We start from the raw sequence: 21,918 nt of genomic DNA, 5'->3' as shown, positions 1-21,918 counted from the left end.
TGTGGAATAGTTTGCGTCTTTTTGTGGACACAGTCATGCAAACAATATATGAATCTTGGGTTGTTTACATACTCACAGTGAACAAGAGGCTGAATCATGGCGAGCATCCTATCAGCCGCTGTGGGTTTTTTTTTTTTCCACACAATAGCAACAATGTACTTTAGAGGGGAGGCTGCCTCTGTCTTCGGGCAGGAAGCCCAAGGAGATGAGATGACGGGGCTAGCGTTGGGGGGAGGCTAAGAACAGAGAGGTAATTGTGTATATAAGAGAAGAGTGAGGTAACCGAGCTGAGCGGCAGAGGCAGAACGAGGCGTGAGAGCCGAGCAGACGGATGCAGGAGAGTTGAGGGAGTGAGTCAAGTAGGGAAGTGTGTGTGCAAGGCAGTAAAACAGGGGCCCTCATGTAGACGGCATGGAGTTGAGCAAGAGGTGTTTTTAAAAGTGGACTTGGAAAGGAAAGAGAGGAGTTAGAGGAGGGGTGGGGTGCTGTTGTGAGCGTATCCTCGAGCCAGGCTGTACTACAAGCCAGGAAAAGGGGAAGGGCCTCCATCTCAAAAACAGCTGCCCTGCCCGTGTGTGGAGCCCCATCGGGTGAGACTGTTGGCAGAAGTGAGGGGACAGGAGTTGTCCACCTACATGGGTTGCGTCCTGAGCTCGGATTGGTGTGGGGAGGACGTGGTGCAAGCCGTCCCTGTGGTCAGGAGCCCCTCTGTGAAGACTAAGAGCCTGGAGAGGAGTGACAGTGGAAGGATGAGACTGATGAAGGTCAGTGTGTGCATGGCTTCATGTAGTACATCGTTGTGTGTGTGTGTGGGGGGGGGTGTAATGTTTCCAAAAATGTGTATTTGACATACATCAAAGACCCTAAATTGCAATATTTACAAACTAATTTTTTAAGGTTAACTTTAACATTTTAATGTTTATAAAAGCAAGCCTGTAAATGTCAACATTTGTTCACTTCCTGCTTTCTTAATATAATTTTAGTGTGTTTTTTTTATTATTTTTTGTTCCGTACCGAAGTACAAGGTGATATGACCATCCAATGACATAATGGGTACCATAGTAAGTGTCAATATAGTGATATATATAGCACATCATGACTGGTTCAAGACTCTTCATCCTTGTATTTAGCAAACATCAACTGCTTGTATTGTTTCTTGAATTGGCTCATCGTTGTGCATTGTTTGACTTCCTTACTCAATCCATTCCATAGTTTGATTCCACATACTGAAATGCTATGGCTTTTTAACGTAGTCCTAGCATATAAGTGTTTCAAATGTAGTTCTTCCCTGAGATCATATTTCTCCTCTCTTGTAGAGAAGTATTGGATGACATTTTTAGGGAATTGGTTATTTTTAGCCTTATGCATTATTTTAGCTGTTTGAAGATGAACTATATCAGCAAGTTGAAGTAGTTGTGATTTTAGAAATAAGGAGTTAGTATGTTCTCTGGAGGTGGCATTATAAATTATCCTTACTGACCTTTTTTGCAGTACATTTAGCGAGTGAAGATTTCTTTTATTGTTATTGCTTTTAATTGTGCATGCAAGGTAATTAACTCAAAATTGTCTGCAGTTGTTTACCAAAATATCTATGTTGGGTTGTTGTATTTGTTTTTGTTGCATTTACTGCATATGAAGACTATTATCATTGATGACAATAACATATTCAAATATATCTAAATGTGCATATACTAGAGTACAATCTATTCACTGTTGTTGTCACACATCAGCGTGAGGACACAATAGCAGTGTTTATATTGTGTCATGATGGTTTGCACACTGATAGTGTCAAGTCACTATTAGTCAATGAACCCCTTGTCAGTTACAAACACGCCGAGTCACTGACCAGTGACATTATTATTATTAATATTATTTTGCACCACTCCCTACTAAATTACTGAGACTGCAGCCATGTTCCTTTGCCTCCTGTGCTCATGCATGCTTGGTTGCACCGCATGTCCCAGCGGGGCTAAAGTCACATGGCCAGCACTGTGGGAATGTGGCGCCCTAGTTGACCACGTCAACTAGCGGCCAATGACCCCCCCCCCCCCCCCCCTTCCACCACCTAAAATAAATGTCTGTGGGAAGCGGCTGTCTCCCACTGAGAGATGTTGTCTCTTTCTGTTGATGTTTTGGTTTAAAATATTTGTCTCAGGGTTTGTCATGTGAGAACTGTAATTCATGTGACTTTCCTGTGATGGTTTATATCACTAACATGGATGAATACAGTGTCACTTTGCAGTATGGTATTGTTGACCAAGGCAGACATCATGGCAATTCAAGGATTTAGACAGTGTTATGTATTTGCATACACTGCTGTGTATTAAATTATAAAATGTGTGTTATGATTTGCATGTCATGAGACACTAGACAATAGACCAGATTGAGATTTCACCAATCGCATTAATTTGTGTGACCGCCATTACCTTGCATTGCTCCTCACAAGGCTACATACACTCTTCTAGACAAAGAGAGGTCTCACTCCGTTCATGTTGTTGTTTTATGGAACAATGTGCAAGGTGCTGAAAGCAATGCACAGAGTGAATTCTCATACTGCCCGTGTGGAGGCGGTAGACAAGGAAAGCAGATGCATGCAAAGGCGATATTGAGGCCGACAAAATTATTGAGTTACTGTAATTATTCATTATTGTTCCAGCCTGAGTTATGAGGAAAGAACAGCCTCTCTTTACCCTTTGTCATAATTTACGACATCTTGCTGCTTATTAACATCAAAATGTGCTGTCTTGAAAGGAAGAGAACAAAAAAAGCACAAGTGTAATGAACATTGCAAGTCGGTCCTTACGTAACTGCTTCTCGTTAGTGTCCATATGGTTCCTTTCAGCCCACTGAGCTCAACGCTCAATGCTACAACACTCATGGGAGACGAGTGAAAGCAAAGTAGTTGACACTTTTTTGCAACATTTTTTTAGAGACATCCATCATCGGGCTGTCAGAAAGATGTTTAAACTTTACATTTTTTAGTTGAATGGAAAATATGATACAGTATGGACACGCTAAGAATATTTTGATGTTGCATTTGTTTGAATTGGTTGAGAATTGGAGGAGTAGTTAGCGACCAAAAAATAAGGGATAAATAGATGAAAATGGGGCAGCACAGCGGTCGAGTGGTTAGCGCGCAGACCTCACAGCTAGGAGACAAGGGTTCAATTCCACCCTCGGCCATCTCTGTGTGGAGTTTGCATGTTCTCCTCGTGCATGTGTGGGTTTTCTCCGGGTACTCCGGTTTCCTCCCACATTCCAAAAACATGCTAGGTTAATTAGCGACTCCAAATTGTCCATAGGTATGAATGTGAGTGTGAATGGTTGTTTGTCTATATGTGCCAATCTGTGATTGGCTGGCCTCCAGTCCAGGGTGTACCCCGCCTCTCGCCCAAAAGACAGCTGGGATAGGCTCCAGCACCCCTGTGACCCTTGTGAGAATAAGCGGTAGAAAATGACTGAATGGTTGAGAACTGGAGGAGTTGTTAGCGACTGAAAAATAAGGGATAAATAGATGAAAATGGCCGACTACAATAATGTATGTTTCGGCATTCACACAATTACAGTACGAAATGTCTTTGAAAATATCCTTTTTTTCTTTTTCTAATACATCGCCTTGCGTTTCTAGTGGCCCTGCCTTCCCATACAGAGACAGAGACAGTATGACTGACGAGGGGTCAGTTCCTTCAAGAAGTTTCATGAAGCAAACCCCCCTACAGGGGCTGAAAACCAGCACAAAGTGAACCCTCTTTGTGCCTTTTTGGAGGCCAGAGAAAAGGACAGCAGGCACGCATGCACATGGCAATATATTGAACCCGGCAAAATTGACATCCCTAGTATAATAATAATAATAATACATTTTATTTGTATAGCGCTTTTCAGAGTTTTTCAGAGCTTTACGCTTTCGTAAAAACAGAGTAAACGATGCATTAAAATGCAATGTCCATACATTAATTCAGAGCTAAAACAAGGCTAAAAGCACGATGCTAGCGTCTTACTTGCTGTTCCAAATTCAAATTTCTAGTCCGACCCAAAATTGCATTTGAATCCCAAATTGTGTGACCTCATCAGACATTTTACAGTAAATACCCAACTAATTGCTACCATGCTAACATTTTCAGCTCTTGCTTGTCTTCCAGTAAACTAGCACTTAAATGGAATCCACTCTTATATTTTTATTATTGGACAAAAAAAGTCACATTTATGACACATCTGCCATGTAATTTACAGTGAACAACAACAACGTTTAGATTGTCCGACACTGTGGCCGTCAGCCACAGGCATTCACCAGAAACGCAGCCACTGGGCAGCTACTGGTAAACATAGAGAAGCCACTTCAGACTAGAACACAAATCAAGACATTTATTGCACGCTAAAAAGGTGGATTCAACTCTGCAAGTGTGGTTGTCGTACACGCTACATTCCTGTGGCTTGAAAACAATCGTTCGGACCGAAAGCAGGGATGGATTTAGAAGGGGTTTTTTTGTGTGTGAGAGACGATGGAGGCACATAAACTATTTCCTTATTCTGTGTCTGTAAATCCATCCAACAATCACATTTCTGCATAGGAAATAATGCAAAGAAAAATAATCCTTTGTCTGACCACAAACCACCTTATGGCCACAGCTCTGATCAGCTACCTCGACAGTGGAGGCATCGAACATTGTCCACTCCGACTCAGTGTCCGCCATCCCCACCACTTCCCAGCAGACCCTCACAATGTATTTGGGCTTGCCAGCATCCTCTCCCACTATCAGCGCCAACTCACCACCATGTGGGGATCAGCTGGGAGAACCCTAGGGAGCGCTCTTGTAATCCCTCTAAGGCAGGGGTCTCAAACATGTGGCCTGCAGGACACTAGTTTGAGGCCCCCGCCTTGATAAGAAAGTTTAATGTTAGTGCGGCCCGCGCAAGTTTGATATGGATGCTGTATGGTATCATGTACCCAGAAAAAAAATATTACATTTGATTAATGTTCATGTTAATAGTTATCCTCCCTATCCGTGTGGAAGTGGTAAGTTTTTGGCTTTTTAAGTTTAAAGGAAATAACTTGGAGGCTACCGGTTTAGGTCGCTAGATCTCTAGTTTGCGAGTTAGCATGTGGCTCAAGACCCTGCAGTTGCGCAATATGTTGTAAATAAAAAGAGTATAAATGTGACTATAGTCGTGTTTTGTCATGTCTACAGGGCTCTAATAATGCTTTGTTCATTTTAATCTGAACAAAATAATTTGTCTACTCACCAACTATATGGGGTTTCTTAAGTTTTTATTATTTGCCGTTTTATTATTATATTTATTTATTACTGATTGATTGATTTTCTTTACTCTTGATGTTATTTTGTGTAGAAAAATAAAAAGTAAGATATTTGAGAACAGTGAAATGTTTTATCAGAGCTTTTCTTGTAGAAAATCGGAACCAAAGCAAAGTTTATTCATTTTTCTGTTTTTAATAAATGCGTTTTTTGTTTTTTTTTGTAAACCTGATGCGGCCCAGCCTCGCCCAGACCCTAGCTCCAGTGGCCCCCAGGTAAATTGAGTTTGAGACCCCTGCTCTAAGGGCTCCAAAAAGGGCGGGTATTCCTGTTGTCAATCAGGAACTCCGGCCCGAAGACCTCTGAGGTTGCCAGTCCTTCTCGAGAGGACTGATTTCAGAGCCTTCGCTGTGCATCGAGGTGAATCTGACTATAGCCAGAACTTCACCTCACGCACCAGCTCAGGGTTCTTCACCAGCAGGTAGCTTCTGGAGCCTAGGATCAGACCGCCAAAATAAGTGGCAGACTTATTTTTGGTGGAAACTCCCTTAAGGAAAGACTTGTAAACAAGAACATGTGGGACAGAAGACATCCATCCTCTTCACAGCTGCACCTTTTCAACATGTCTTACACAATCCATCCTCATACAAGCTCCTCCTTTCATTTCCTCTTGGCCTCCACATTGAGCCTCATCCACCACTAGTATTCCATGTTGTCTCATATGGATACAGAAGAAACACAAACAAAATATTGACAACATGCAAGTTATTGTTTTACTTTCGACTCCCATCTCCCTTCCTTCCATGCAGGACCCTCCCCCACCTCAGTTGGCCGACTCATTCCAAGCCAAAGCACCGGCTTCCTGTCACATTCTCCTTATTAGTTTTCTTAGTCCACTCAGTCTTGCCTTTATTTCATATTTCTATAATGAAACCATTCTCTGCCACCATTCATCCTTTTATTCCTTTACACAGTCCATAAAAAGTGTCGTGAAAATTCCTAGAAAATCCCTCCTCTTCCTACCACCCCCTTTTCCCAAATCAAAATCCGGACATTCCATACGTATGAGCAAGAGGCATGGACCGCATTAGCACATGTAGTCTGACCATGCAGTCACATTCTACACTGATTGGAAGGGATACAGTTACAAACCATAACACTGTAACTACTGCATATAATACATACAACAAATGTATATCCATTCAGCCATCTCTGTTAAGGCCTGCAGTTGTCAATGACCACCACTAGGTGCTGCTCCAAGCCAGCAATCCATTGTACTTTGCACTTTTACCTCCCACAAATCTCACTACCAAACTCATTTTGTATTCATTATAAAGCTGAAATTTTAGCTTTGCAGCAGTCAATTACCACAATATTTTTGTCTAGTACTTTTATATGCATGCCTGACTACCTCATAATACTCCATCATTTGTGCCCTATAATAGGCTATTGAACACACAATGAAATAGCAACATAAACAGTATGGACAATGATCACAATGCAGGTCAATGTTCTTCATAGATATAAAATGTTAGCAGAGAAACAATGCCATCTGCTGGCGTCTGGAAGGGAACTGCATCCCCTCGCCAACAAAACAGCCATATACAGTATATAGTACGTATGTGTGTAGATATATACCATTTAAGTACTTGTTTTCGTAAGTGCAGCTATTACTTTACAAAATGTACATATAAACTAATGTAAACCCGTGTAAACCTGTATTAGATTAAATTTAAATATAAACAGAGTATCAAAATTTTAGGACTACTGTACTGTACGCACAAAAATAATGACCAAGAAACTTAATTACAAGAGGTGGTGCTTAGTTCGGTCATGGAACACTTTCAACCAATCAGAAGAGGCCATCTTCACGCTCCCCTCTTTTAAGCGACCAATGGGCAGGCGATTGCTGCTCATGTTATTCGTCTTTTCCATGCATGGATCTACTCGTGGCCCCACCCTGTTGTTTCAGCCCACCGCCACTAGCACAGCTCAGGAGGGTAGACTGGAGCAGGCAGAGCGAACAAGTCATCCCTTGCGACCCACTGCACAAGAGTGTCTTCATGGAGCCTCTTTTAGGCTTGTGGGGCTTCTGCTGAAACACTATCACCGGGGGCCATGTTTAGCGGGAAGATGAGCAAGGTAGGCGGGGACCTTTTGACTTTGTTTGGTGCAATACTTTTTATTTTGTGATGCTAATTTTGAATGCGCACTGGGCAATGTGAGATGGAAATTGTACTCGCAATAGTTTAAAAGTAGATATTGAAGTTGGTTATTGCGTTGAACTTGAATAACACTGACATGCAAGCGTTGTGGGGGGGGGGGGGGGGGGGTCATATGATGCATGAAGCACACCCCCCCTTTCCTTCACCCCCTCAGGGTTACTGCGTCAGAGGCAGTCATTTGGTGTTAATGTCACCACACAGTTAAGGATTACAGGGAAACTCTCCTCTCCATGCAAATACAGTATACCTATATACAGTGTAATAATAAGAAGAATATGATATGATTTTTAATTTTTGAGACCCGTGTTTGAACTCAAAGAGTGGGTCAACATAGGTCAGCGTCGATGGCGTTTTAATTTTTAATATTTTTACTTTATCTGACAGTTAATTTTAATGTTATGATGCAAATTACCCACAATGGACTGGTCACTCATATTAAAGGGGACATATTATGCACATCCTATAAAGGATAACGCCGCACAGAAAGCTTTCTAGATCTTCCAGACTCTGCCACTATTCCAGCTGTATTTCCTTGGATTTTCCTCGGAAAACCCGCCTCTGGACTGACAGGTCACGCTCCAGAGAACTTCCAGACTACTGCCGAACCGTACTTTCTAATTTTGTCGGTAGTTGCTAAAAAATAAATAAACCCTTTGGAGAGCTACTTGAAGTGGTTAGGAGCTACTGGTTGCTCGTGAACTCAAAGAGTGGGTCAACATAGGTCAGCGTCGATGGTGTTTTAATTTTTAATATTTTTAGTTTATCTGACAGTTCATTTTAATGTTATGATGCAAATTACCCACAATGCACTGGTCCCTTCAGTATCTTCAGGCATGGTACTCCACATGTCATCCTCCAAAATTGTAGAATTGACAATATCACTCATATTAAAGGAGAATGAAGCGGCTACACAGGATAACCCCGCACAGAAAGCTTTCTAGATCTTCCAGACTCTTCCAGACAGATACCACTATTCCAGCTGTATTTCCTTGAATTTTCAAAACCCGCCTCCGGACCTGGCCACTCCACTGTGACTGGTCACACTCCAGAGAACTTCCAGACTACTGCCGAACCGTACTTTCTAATTTTGTCGGTAGTTGCTAATAAATGAATAAACCCTTTGGAGAGATACTTAAAGTGGTTAGGAGCTACTGGTAGCTTGTGAGACCCTTAACTTACCGTGTGTGAACTCAAAGAGTGGGACAATGTTTAATTTTTAATATTTTTAGTTTATCTGACAGTTAATGACAGTTAATGATGCAAATTACCCACGATGCACTGGTCCCTTCAGTATCTTCAGGCATGGTACTCCACATGTCATCCACCAAAAGTGTGTGTCCGAATATGGTGCATGCCAACACGATTCATGATTGTTATTTGTGTTGGCTCCACATCACAGCGCCTTGTCAGCGTCCCCATCCATGCTTGACTTAAATGTAAAGACCACAGCTACCAGATAACAATGTCTGCATGCTTTCCGCCATGCGATAATGTAACGTTGTCGTTTGTAAACACCGTATGGTAGCAGTATTTGATGCATCTCTACTGGGTGGAATTGAACCATGAGGATGTAACTGGGGCTGTTCTTCCCAAACGCCAACAGCTGTTGACTAATAATGTTATCCTCTCACTGGGCTCAATTCGACACACACATAATTGCAATTGTAAAGTCGAAGCAGATGTTGTATTATTGTTGGTAAATGTGTACTCTGCAGCTGGGGTGTCGGTATTGCTCCTATGAGTTTTGTTTGTGTGTGTGTGTGTGTGTGTGTGTGTGTGTGTGTGTGTTGGTGTACTAGCAACAGGAGTCCTGAGGAACGGAAGAGTGTCGCTGCAGTGCACTGACCTCACCTCAGGAACAGGCACTCTCTGTTCCCCTTCCATGGCTGACCCACCCTGTGGACACACACACACACACACACACACATGAACTACCATGCATGTAATAACTGGAATGGATGCCAATAAATGATGCTGGCATCCTGATAGCAGCCCATGTGACAGAATTTCAATGGAGGGTGGGACTTACATAAGCATGATATAACAAACCAATGAATGAGTAGAGTTCCTGAAGGAAAAAAATTCAGATTGATTTAAGTTGAAACAGACAAAGAAAACTAAAGTACTCCATTTTACTGTGCTGTTAAATTCCAATTTCTCACCACTGTACTATAGTGTTGGCGGAATTAGCTTTAAACAGTCACATGCTTGAATGGCCCCTTGTTCCACTGTTCCACTGTATAATGTTGTCTAAATCGATATACTGTTTCTCTCTCACTACGCTTGCAAAATGGGATTCTGTGTCCACACAAGAACCAAACAGATTTTTGGAGGATACTGGGTCATAGTATTGGATGGATACTCCTTATTGTGATTTGTGGAATTGACAATATCACTCATATTAAAGGGGATCTATTTTGCACATACTGTAAAGCGACGACACAGGATAACCCCGCACAGAGAGCTTTCTAGATCTTCCTGACTCTGACACTATTCCAGCTGTATTTCCTTGGATTTTCAAACCCGCGTCCGGACCTGGCCACTCTGCTGTCACTGGTCACACTCCAGAGAACTTCCGGACTACTGCCGAAACGTACTTTCTAATTTTGTTGCTAGTTGCTAATAAATGAATAAACCCTTTGGAGAGCTACTTAAAGTGGTTAGGAGCTACTGATAGCTTGTGTGAACTCAAAGAGTGGTAATGTAAGTCAGCGTTGATGGCGTGCAGACAATGTTGACGCAACATCGGTAGTGTAAATTTGGTCATTAAACGTTAAACTACCTGTTGTTTGGGGAGATCCAACTATTGTCGTGGAAAAGGCTCTTTGCAATACCCCTTGGTACTTGTAACTCATTTTTCCACACTACTAATTCCATCCATATATTTTCTGTGCTATTTTTCTATGCTTTCTATGTATCGTTGACACACATGATTAGTCATAAGGATTTGCCCGAAAAAAAAACACCTGCCAGTGCAGAGTCACAGTGACCCCACCCTGACCTGCAGGTTAGCTCAAATGTTCCATTGTCCTCTTCCTGAATGGCAAAGCAGTAAAAAGTCTTGGGTTGTTGTCACAGACCATCTGCAGTGATGGGATGGACCCCCCCCCCCACCCCACCCCACACACACACACACACACAGACACACAATGTCCACAATTGTTTTATTTGGCACTATTTTTAGAAAGACATGAAGATGCTTGCAATGGTGTGTGTGTTGCATGTACACCCCCTCCCTCGCTTGCTCAGTCCTGTGGGGAGGGATTTTTTTTTTTTTTTTTGCCGGAGGTTAGAAAGCATCTCATTGACTTTAAAACTCCTGGTTGGTCTTGCTGCCAGAAGGCTTGAAAAGTTGGGGAAAAATGAGTCTCTTGTATGTGTATGTATGTGTGTGGGTGAAACCTACGTGGTAGAAATGGGCGGGGTCCTGAACTGGAATATGGGGTGATGCAGAGGCTGGAGGAAGAATAATTTTGCACTGAGCCTTTTGTATGTCGCAGTATTAATACTATGAAATGTATTTGTGGTGGACAGCCACAAACATTGCTGTGGTTTTGCCAGGTCAGTACGGTAATACCGTAAGTAACTGCCCCACGCAGCAGATTGCAAAATGCAACATAACCATAATTTCATTGCTGTGTCACATTTTGGGATGTGTGCTCTCTGCTAGCAGCCAGAAAGTCAAAAGTGGTTGAGGAAGACATTTCTTAGTGTTGACAGTAATTACTATCTTGAGGACCGGAGCTCACATGTTTTTAAACCCTCATCCATTGACATTGTACCAGCTGTTTCCTCACAAAGTTGTTAAAATACTTCACAGCCTTTTGCATTTTTTTTATTTACTTAGTCACCCAGGAAAGCAGATCTGTTATATTGACAATTTTTTTTCATTTTTTCTGACATGTTGCAGACTAAAACATGAACTATGTTTTGATCTGTCAAGGGCCTAACCAATTACTCGATTAATCCAAATGACAAGCTTCAAATGACTCGACTAAGAAAATATTTGTTAGTTGACACTTCTGATACGCGACACTGTGGTTCTCTCGCATGGCGTATCTCACATTAATGCGACGCGCCCAACCATGACAGGCAACTTCTTCCGGTCTAGACTCTGGTTCTCCCGGTCACGATTCCACCCAAATCACCACAACAACAAAAAAATTTGCATGCAGTACAAAGGATAGGATATATTATTTTACTGTTAATTGTTTTCTCGAGGAGGAAATCCAGAGAAGCACGATGCTGGATTAGCCTGCTGCTGTGTTTAATATGGCTGTCAGGAACAGAGGTGGTCTACATAGTGATGCACATTGTGGTCTCTGATGCGCAGTCCAGTGGGCCCTGCGCATTTAAAGGCAATAAGAGGCGTTCATATGATTGGTTAAAATTACCAACCCTCTCACGTATTCTCTCCTCCCTTTTTGCCACTTGCGCTGATGGGAGGGATGGAGGCGTGGGTGCGCTGCGCCAGACTGTGCTGTTCATGAAAATTGCAAAGTGGCCACACCCAGTTGGCCAAATAGAGCCCTCTGTGTTTAGCAAAGTATTTTAACGCTATAATATGACAATGCTTAACTTATTTTTACACCTGTATGACATGTTACAGGTAATAAAAAGTCAAGCAAGTCCATATGTCCAATACATTTTTACTCTGTAATGTATGCAAATAACCTATTCTCTGTAACTCATCATGCATTGGTGCTTCCCTTTCCCTCTCAGTCCGCTTCCTTTACTAAGAGCCAGTGAAGACAGCTGCTGAGGCCATGCCAACAAGCAGGCAGCTGTCCAAACACACTGAGCAGCCTCAAAAGCCGAGTCCAGAGTACCAGGATCATGGAAAAAGTGCTCAGACAACCCTGTGTCTTTCTTACCAACAAGTTACCTCACAGGAAATAAAAACTCTTTTTTTGTAGAATAGTAAAAATATACGTACATGCGATGATGGAAGATGCTTATACTCGCTCATGTTAGAGAGTCATTCACCATTACAGTACTGTATGTATCCATGCATGAGAACATGGAAGCCATTAGAGCTTGCAAGACACTGGGTGGGAACGTCTGTCATCGTCACATCAATGAACAGAACAATGAAACAACTTTGTTCTTTGTGCTGTCCTTTTAACAATTACAGTGGATGTTGGCTGCCATTGCCTTTACTGAGCACACACACGCACGCTTTTTTAGGATTATTACTGTGTGGTAAGAGTGGGAACCACGGGGATTATGACTGTAAGACTGTTACACAACCTGAGGTAAGACATGAGTCAAGGGTGACTGTGGAAGACGGCACTACTTTAAAAAAAACAATTGAATAAAAATAACCTTCATGTAACCAAATAAGACCTATTGAGATGTTGATGAAGACGTTTGGTAATGGTAATGGTTTTATTTCATTTGAACATGCATCAGATTACAATTGAGTGCATCCCATAATCAGTTCACAGTTCTACATCTGGTACTTTTACAATCACTAACTTACATTTGTTCACTTCCTGCTTTCCTAATATAGTTTTTTAATTTTATTTTATTTTATATTATTTATTTTATTTTATTTTATTTTATTTTATTTTATTTTATTTTATTTTATTTTATTTTATTTTATTTTATTTTATTTTATTTTATTTTATTTTATTTTATTTTATTTTATTTTCACATACCGAAGTACAAGGTGATATGACCATCCAATGACATAATGGGTACCATAGTAAGTGTCAATATAGTGATCTATATAGCACATCATGACTGGTTCAAGACTCTTCATCCTTGTATTTAGCAAACATCAACTGCTTGTATTGTTTCTTGAATTCACTCATCGTTGTGCATTGTTTGAGTTCCTTACTCAATCCATTCCGTAGTTTGATTCCACATACTGAAATGCTATGGCTTTTCATATAAGTGTTTCAAATTTAGTTCTTCCCTGAGATCATATTTCTCCTCTCTTGTTTAAAGATCAACTGCACTTTTTGGGTAATTTTTCTCCACATTAATACATTTTTACAGTATTTTGACAAGAGTTTGCTGTTATTTTTTTGTGTGTATTCAGGCAGCGAAGGGGGAGCCTCACGCCTTCAAGGAGAAGACCTTCAAGAAGAGGCGTCAGTGCAGTGTGTGTCACCAGAACTTGGACAACATAGGCTACTTCTGCAGAGGTAAGAATGCAACTTCATGTTCATCAATAAGCATCATGATCACGGGGGGTGGGAGGGGGTGGTTGCAGTGTGAGCATGAACATCATGAGACGGCATGACCTCACTATAAAGATTCCGCAGATTAGTTATACTGTGTGTACAAAGCACCATCTTCCACCATTATTGTTATACAGTACTCTGTGTGTGTACAAATTACCTAAATGAGAATATAAATATAATACAAAACTTCTTTCTTGGACTAAAGTCTGTATATAAAGTGTATGATTATGCTAATTTTTGTGTTTTTCTGTCTTATAGTATGCAAGATAGCCACTCACAGAAAGTGCGAGGCCAAGGTAAGTCCTCCATCATTGATGCATATGAAATTGGCCAGTTTGTTTTCGGACTCGATAGGGCGATGTGTAACAGTTGATGCATTATTTGCACGGTGAAAGTGTTAAAAATATAACACAGTGGGTGTAGAAGTCTGCAGACGTGTGCTAATGTGGTAGCCGCCCTGTTGCATTCCTCAGAAAGCGCTGCCTGTGTGAAAGGCTCATTGATGGAGGGATGCTATAATGAATAGACAGAGGGATGCAGAGGGGTGGATGCCAGCCATGCTTGGAGTGGACAAGGGGCTGGTAGTTATGGAAGTTGGAGGAGACAAGGGAAATGTCAAATATATGTGGAAAAGTCTCCTTATCATGTTTCTGGTTGGTGGTTACATCTGTCCAGGTGTGTGAGTGACAGGAAGAAAAGCTCTGACTCACTTAGAGAGAAGTCATTTAGCACCACCTGTTGTTTTGGATGTTTTTATCTTTAGACTGCAGTATTTTTCAGCCAAAATAACTATCAAAACAGTTCAGGATTTTCTGTAACTAGGCAGAAGTTTCGCCGTTCTACATGTTGCTGGGCGATATCCATCACAACTGGAAGCCGAGGAAGGGAGTGGTGTCGGATGTGGTGGGGGCGAGGCGCCTTTTGGGTCCATCTTGAACCTAGGAAGAGGGTGAAATCCTAACTGTACTCATATTTACTTAGTGCAGATAAAGACTTATCAGGAGTGTGGATGTGGTTAAACAGCTGCTGCAAGTGTATTTCCCGTCTTGCACTTAAAATGTTTAGACACATGGATGTCTATCACTTGTACATGCTGGATCGGTTTCTAACCATCACCTTGACGACGGCGTTCAGTATCTTTCACGGCATTCTCATCTGACCAAAACAAACTCCACTACATTAACAGCTGGTTCGTATCCATACAAGAACTATAAAATGTATTTTTGGGCATGTTTCTATCTCCCTGAGAGAAACAGAGTCCTTCCTTATCTTGATCCCGAGTGGAAAATTGGCCCGCTGCACGGGGGCCCGAGGGGCAAAGACGTGGAGAGAGGTTTGGAACAAGACAATGAAGGGGGGGTAGGAGTGGAACAGTGGGAGAAGGAAGGATTAAACTTTGTGAAATGCAACCTTTTGACAAGTTTGACTGGCTCGTCTGTGTAATTAGTCAAGGGGGGGGGGGGGGGGGGGGTTTCCGCAGGCCCGACTTCATCTTCATCTTCCAGTCGAAGCCTGAGTGACTCTGGAGTTTACTGCAAGTCCTCATTAATGCAACTCAACGTACCTTCTAAAGACACATGACAGATGAACACGAGGCACTTTGTGATGATGGCGTCGTGTTTAGAGCTCGGATACACGCATCACTTCATTGTCTAAGCTTATGCATTTTTGTATTATGGTCATATCACACACGTTTGCATGGCTTTTCTGTGCATTCTAAAAAGACGAAAACAGTTTGCATGAGGTAGCTAACAATGCACATAACAGGACACGCACCTATTTTGACTATAAAGCCATCTCCTTGGGATTCTTTACGGTACAGTTGTGGCATAACTTGAACCCCTGAACCCCCCACAAAACACCCCACCCCCAATTTCCTGCAGTCATTGCAATGAGTCATTTAGAAAAACACAATCCAAATGTAAGGCTTCAGGGATTTAATGCCGGTCTCTGCTGGTAGAGACAACCGTTATCACAGCCAGCTCTGGTAATTGCAAAGATAGGCTGACATGTTTTGAGAATGTGTGTGTGTGTGTGTGTGTGTGTGTGAGGTTGGAAGAGATTTTTGAGTGCATGACCACTAACTTTGCCAACTCCATGTGTGTGGGTTTGTTCCCAGCCTGTTCGCATGTGAATTTGTAAGGATTTAGCACGAAAAAGCACTGTAATTGAAAACAGAGCCTTTTTTTTTCCAGCTACATGAAAAAGCCCACATCCATATATTAATATATGAATGTTACACCCTGACTGTAACAATACATGAATTAGAAAATCACTGTATGGTTTTCTGTTTAGGATTCTCACCATGTGTTTGAATTAGAAGACCCAAACTGTTGCCTTAAGATTACAGAAAACTGGTTAGGATGTGTAGAAATAAACCAGGAACTAATTTAAGATCAAGTCTGCAGTGTTATACAGTGATGGGTACCGATTTCGGTACTTTTATTGGTAGCGACTGAATTACTTAGATTAATATAAAATCAAACGGTACTTAATGCATCCCATTACGTACAGTAATCAGCTGTCTCTTTTTATCTGTTTTTATATCTTTAGAACACACAGAAATAGAAAAATTGTAGTTGATGGGCAATCATTTGTGAAACAACTGCAATGATACAATACAGTTACAATAAAGACAAGCCGCCACAAGCGTGTGTGGTGCTTTTTGGGAAGCGTGGGTGTCAGAATGTTGTTATCGGAAGGATCAATAACAGAGACGCAGTCGAGGGAGGGAGGGAGGGATGGAGGACTGACAAAAGTTGGTAACTTGAATGCTTACATTGTTGATCCCAGCTCTTGCCTTCTTGTTTTTCTTCATTTAAAATATCTGTATTTGTGAGTCCGTGTTTACCAAGGGTGATGCTGCATGTATGGGAACGCTGGTGTTCTCATCAGTGTGTGTGTGTGTGTGTGTGTGTGTGTGTGTGTGTGGGGCCTTCCAGCTTATGAACGCCCATGTGCAAGCAGGAACATGTGTGCATTCTTGTTTTTGAGACCTCCATCTGCATGCTCATATGGACGTATATCTGTTTACGTGTGCGCTGACCCCCAGCTCCGAAATGTGGAATTGCATTCCACTCGGGCCCTTAAAACTCCACCTCAGGGACCCGTGTGACTCGTAGTGTGTTTCGGGCCTTCCAGTCCACAAAACGTAACCAAAGGATACTGTGGGAACAAGAGTTAAACATGTGCAGAGCGGTGATAAAAAGTCTTTGTTTGCTGGCTTCGCATGTAGAAAAGCACCAATGTGGGTTCTTCTAAGTCCTGGTCCTAAGTTCTTCATCCATAGGTGTTGGTTTTGCTTAGCTGTGGCCTTGAAGTCCTTCTGTGTTGTTCTGTGGCGCTCTTTTCTCAAGTAGTCCACCTTGACATGCTTGTTAGTCATGCGAGGTGCACTTTGAAAGGGGGGGGGGGGCAGGTCATTTGGAATGCTGCCATAAAGTCCTGCAAATGGGAGAGCAACTATTTTCACTATCAGGTTCATCTAACTTGAATGCACAGCTGGGAATTATTTGCATTGTCTTGGAAACTATTTGGACCTTTTTGCCAGGGAAGTTATGTTGTCCTTTTGTTTTTCACCAGAAGATAACGATAATTGGGCTGTTATTTCGGAACACTGGTGATGGAGATACAACTTCATGTAAAAAAAAAAATCTGGACTTTTGTAGCTCAAGCACCCAGCAATGTTAAAAAATTCAATGGTTAGTTGAATGGATGCGTTAATGTTGTAGAAATCCTCCCCCTGAGGACTTTAAGTGGGTTTCGAATTGAGGATAAGGGAATCTTAAAGAACCAAATCATAGAATGAGAACCAGAATATTTATTCCTGACAACAATACCTCATACAGAAGTCCGGGCTTTTCAGCAGTCCCTGTATGCCTACAAGTAAGCGGGTCTTATTACAGCGCAGCTTCAAAAAAGCACCCTTCCTTTCCCTACCCGGTCTTCTATACACTCAAGATTGTGTAAGAGGCTGGAGTCCTGGACCAATCAGCTTTCGTCACTGCCCTTGCTTGAACCGCTTCTTTCATGGTGTTTCTGCTTTCGTTTATTCGCAGGGGCATCAAGGCATCTTTTCCTTTGTTTGCAGGGGCATCAAAGCAAATCTAGCTGTCATATGCGTACCCGATGTTTCCACCTTAACTGTCAGTTGTCACGTTAGTCCTTTTTTGTGTGGGTGCGTGTATAAGTATCTTTTGTCTGTATTTGTGAGACAATGTGTTTTAGCTTTTATCTTTAGCTAGCAAAATTTAGCAAATACCTTCATTGTCTACTACTGGTCTTGCATGTGGCAAAGATGGCAACCGCCAGTGAGCCAGTTTGTGCGTCATCTGGATAATCTCTTGTAACTGCGTTAGGTTACATCTGCAGTGTCTGTGGTCTGTCATGTCTGCTGTCACATCTGTTCCTTCCCCTTGTCATGATGATGCCGTTGATGAAAGCCCGCGGGTGGTCACGGCCAGCCTGGGCTCTCACTGCTGATTTGGTGCAGCTTTCATCAGTGTGCTTTGATTGGCCTTCCCCGAGGAGTTGAAGGAATGGGGAGGCTATTAGGCCTAAGGCGGGCCCATCAAAGCAAGGACTGTGATGGGGACCGGTTGGGGACTAATTTGCTGGAGTGGTAACTGAAATCTTACTTCGTTTAATGCAACAGGAATTTTAGAAAATAAGTTTTAAATCATCAAACTATGTTGAGATACTGCAACCATTACATGTTATCATCAGTGTATGTGTTATTTCATGATCACAGCATGTATATAGTGTTTTTTTTACAGTGCTTTATAGTCAGAATAGGTGTATCCCAATGACAGTATTGTAAGTGTTAGGTAAAGAAATATGTGTTCATGTTCGTGTTTCAAATCATCCCACACCTGATGTTTAATACTGACGTGCGTGTGTACTAAAAAATAGTCTGACACACCGCAAACATAGCATACCATTACGTCACCACTTTGCCATTCCACTTTACTCTTGAAGCGTGCACTGAGAGGAAAGACCAGTGCATAGTATCCATTAGCTATGCTCCATCTGGATTTGATGGATCAAAGAACTTGTGAAGAAGAAGAAGAGGAGGAGGAGGAGGAGCAGGAAGGAGGAAAACAAATGGAGAGAGAGAGAGAGAGAGGAGAGGACACGGGGCCGAAGAAAGGGTAATGGTAGACAGAATTTGAGTGCATGGCAAAGTGAATATCACTGGATGCTAAATTCTGGTGGTCATTATAATCATAGTAATCACTGTGAGGCATGGGCCTGTATGAGATTCTGACAGTATAATAATCTTAAAGGGGATTTCTTATGCTCATTTTAGGCTCTTTTGTATCTACTCCTGTAGAGCTACACACAACAGAAAGCTTTCTAGATCTTCCAGAATCTGCACCTATCCCAGCTGTATTTCTTTGGATTTCCAAAACAGTATGTGTTAATATATATACTACCCATGGATGGAGCCTCAGTGAAACACCCACTCCGATGTGATTGGTCACACTCCGGACTACTTCCGGACTGCTGCTTTCTAATTTTGTCGGTATAGGAGTTAATAATAAATGAATGAAACCTTTGGAGAGCTACTTAAAGACTGGCAACGTCGGCACAGATGGAGAACTGGGAGGCGAGGACGCTGCATCCACCTCACCTGCCTAAGGAAGAGCACTCATTGTCGGACACACTTTGTCAGGGGCACCGCTGATGCCGTGGAGATCAGAAGCCGGACGTGAGGGCACCGCCTTTACAAAGTGCAGACAATCTGTGGTGTCTGCACAGAACTTAAGTCCCAGGCCACCGTGTTTTAATTACAAAACAGTGGCCGCTTAAAGGAAAATGTCGCCCATCATCATAAATCCTATAAGAGTTTTTTGTGCGCTGGCGACAGTGTATTTTATATGGACATGAGTCAGCCAATCTGAGGGACGTGGACCTAAAGCTGAAACGCTAGAGGAAAAAAACAGTGAGGGTTTTTTTGTCCAGTACCGATTCGAGGAAAAAGGAGGAAGTATTGGACTCCAGGAAGGTGATTGGGAGGGGCTGAGAAAAGAGGAAAAGTGTAGGGAGGGAAAGATGTCGGAAAAAAGTCAGGCACAGAATAAAGTGATAAGAAATTAGCAATTTGAACAAAGTATAACCTCAGTTCACTACTCAAACTATGATTGAGGCGTACAAAGACATGGGCGGAGGTCTGCCGGCAGGAAGTTTCTGCGTAAGCATTGGCTGGAGGAGCTGGAATCCGGTGTGGTGTTTTTGTTGTGGTTTCGCAGCCACCCACTTGCCGGCCCTTTCACCGGGGCACCCAGGGAGAGGAAGATTAGAGTTTTTGGCTCTCTCCAAAAAGGCGGTACAAAAGGTGAATCGAGGGTAACACTGGTAAATCTCCACCCAAGTGTAGCCCTATTCATGCTGCAGGGGTATGCATTGGATAGCCGTAGTCATAACAACTAGAAACTTGAAACATCTTGAACCATATCCATGTGGACTCCCTCCAGGCCGGGCTGAGGAAGGAGAAATGTTTTTGTCTTGTAAGAAGCTGCAACTATTCCAACGAATGTTATAATGACTGGATGTGTACATGATTCAGAGGGATGTCTGGAATGCCAGTTGTGGACGGTGAATCTCGGGGGGCCGGAGTATGTGAAAAGACACTAATTAGAGGGAAGGGAAAAGGTGACGACTGAAGGAACTTGCAACAGAAGGGATTTTTAAAAGACAAGACGACAAATAGGAATAAGAGGAAATGGTGCAAATGGATGGTCGAATACATCTTGTCAACAAATGACGTCGCTAATCGTCATTCACAGATGGAAGACAGGATACCTAGCACTCGATTTTGCGACAAAGACTTAACAAGATGCTCGTTTGTTTGTTATTAGCTGAGGATTTGAGCATAGCTGCGCCTTTTTACAAAGCGATAATAGAGAGAAGAGAAAAATAATAAAGACATATAGACATAGACTTCCTTTATTGTCATAATAAAGGATAACACAGCAGTGAAATTGACAACGAAATGTCATTGCCTGGCTCCCGTATAATGGTAATGGTAATGGTTTTATTTCATTTGAACATGCATCAGATTACAATTGAATGCATCACATAATCAGTTCACAGTTCCTCATGTCCAAAAGGAGTAGGAAGAAGCAAAGCTTATTAAATCCTACCCCTCCATCTGGTACTTTTACAATCAGTAACTGTTACATTTGTTCACTTCCTGCTTTCCATAATACAGTTTTTTTTTCTTAAATAATGCACCTTGTACCAAAGTACGAGGTCATATGACCATACAATGACATAATGGGTACCATGGTAACTGTTTATAAAAATAAATAATAATAATAATAATAATAATGCGGTGAATGAATAGATGACATCAAATATGAACAACAATGTACAGCATAAACAGTAAATTGCGCATATAATGACATCAAATATGAACAACAATGTTCAGCATAAACAGTAAATTGCGCAAATAATTTAAATAATAATACATTTCAATACAATACAATGAAATTCAATAATACATTTCCTGTCAAAGAGAGTCAGGGGTTGAATGCCAGCGAAGCTGCTGGGTGACAGAAGCAAGATCCCGGAGCACACTGTATCCCAGCAAATGACTTTCATATGCTGCTGCAGACTCGTAAACAGACTTCAAGATTTTTTTGGATGGTTCTCATGCTTGTAAAAGAAATAGACCTGATCCAGGGAGCGGGGATAAAGATACATCAGAGCCAAACCTCAGTCATATAGTCAGAATCTGGGTTCAGACGGGGAATGAGTAAACCATAGAGGATCTGCAACATGGAACAAAAACAGAGATTAATTTCCCAGTGGAGATATAAAACCATCAATTCTTTGACTGAGTCATAGACAGAGAGGGCATTTTGACAATCTCACCAAGGTTTGTGTCTGGATTTAACTCGTTATCTGGCTCTGTGTCTTCCTGTTGATGCCTGGTGTTAACATGCAAACAACGGAGAGACTGCTTGTGTTGTGTGTGTGTGTGTGTGTGTGTGTTTGGGGGGTTGAGGAGGTGGGGACACACCCCCGGGTTCAGGGCCTGTGCGACTTCCTTTGTAAGCACAATTAGATATACACAAACCCTTAGCCTTTTCCTGTGTCCAAATAAACAGTCCAAAAACAGCCTTGATCACGTGTTCTGTTACATAAGCCACCTTCGTGGTTAAGACAGCTGTTTGGAAACAGTTCATTGATGTGTAGCCATTAACACGTCACACGTGCCTACTCCAGCTTTACATTTTCCAAACA

At 42.0% G+C, this 21,918-nt stretch overlaps 1 protein-coding gene across 5 annotated transcripts in view; it reads left to right on the top strand.

Annotated features, from left to right (window-relative positions):
• The first annotated feature begins 199 nt into the window (after positions 1-199).
• tns2a (tensin 2a) overlaps positions 200-21,918 on the top strand; it is a 36,073-nt gene continuing 14,354 nt past the window's right edge. For 2 of the 5 annotated variants that reach the window (XM_058085702.2, XM_058085701.2), the window contains exons 1-3: positions 201-764; positions 13,524-13,629; positions 13,927-13,964. In XM_058085702.2, coding sequence (XP_057941685.2) covers positions 636-764; positions 13,524-13,629; positions 13,927-13,964 — 273 coding nt within the window. In that variant the 5' untranslated portion in view covers positions 201-635. Of the gene's footprint in view, positions 765-7,219; positions 7,395-13,523; positions 13,630-13,926; positions 13,965-18,798; positions 18,819-21,918 lie in introns of those variants that run through there. The other 3 variants (XM_078798195.1, XM_078798196.1, XM_078798197.1) reach the window with 3 other exon arrangements.

The sequence above is a fragment of the Doryrhamphus excisus genome, linkage group LG17 (genome assembly GCF_037039965.1).
Source record: "Doryrhamphus excisus strain RoL-2023G ecotype Guam linkage group LG17, RoL_Dexc_Guam_v1.1, whole genome shotgun sequence".
In the NCBI taxonomy this organism is placed as follows: Eukaryota; Metazoa; Chordata; class Actinopteri; order Syngnathiformes; family Syngnathidae; genus Doryrhamphus; species Doryrhamphus excisus.
Note: the sequence above shows the minus strand (reverse complement) of the source record. Positions and strands in the feature narration are given on the sequence as shown.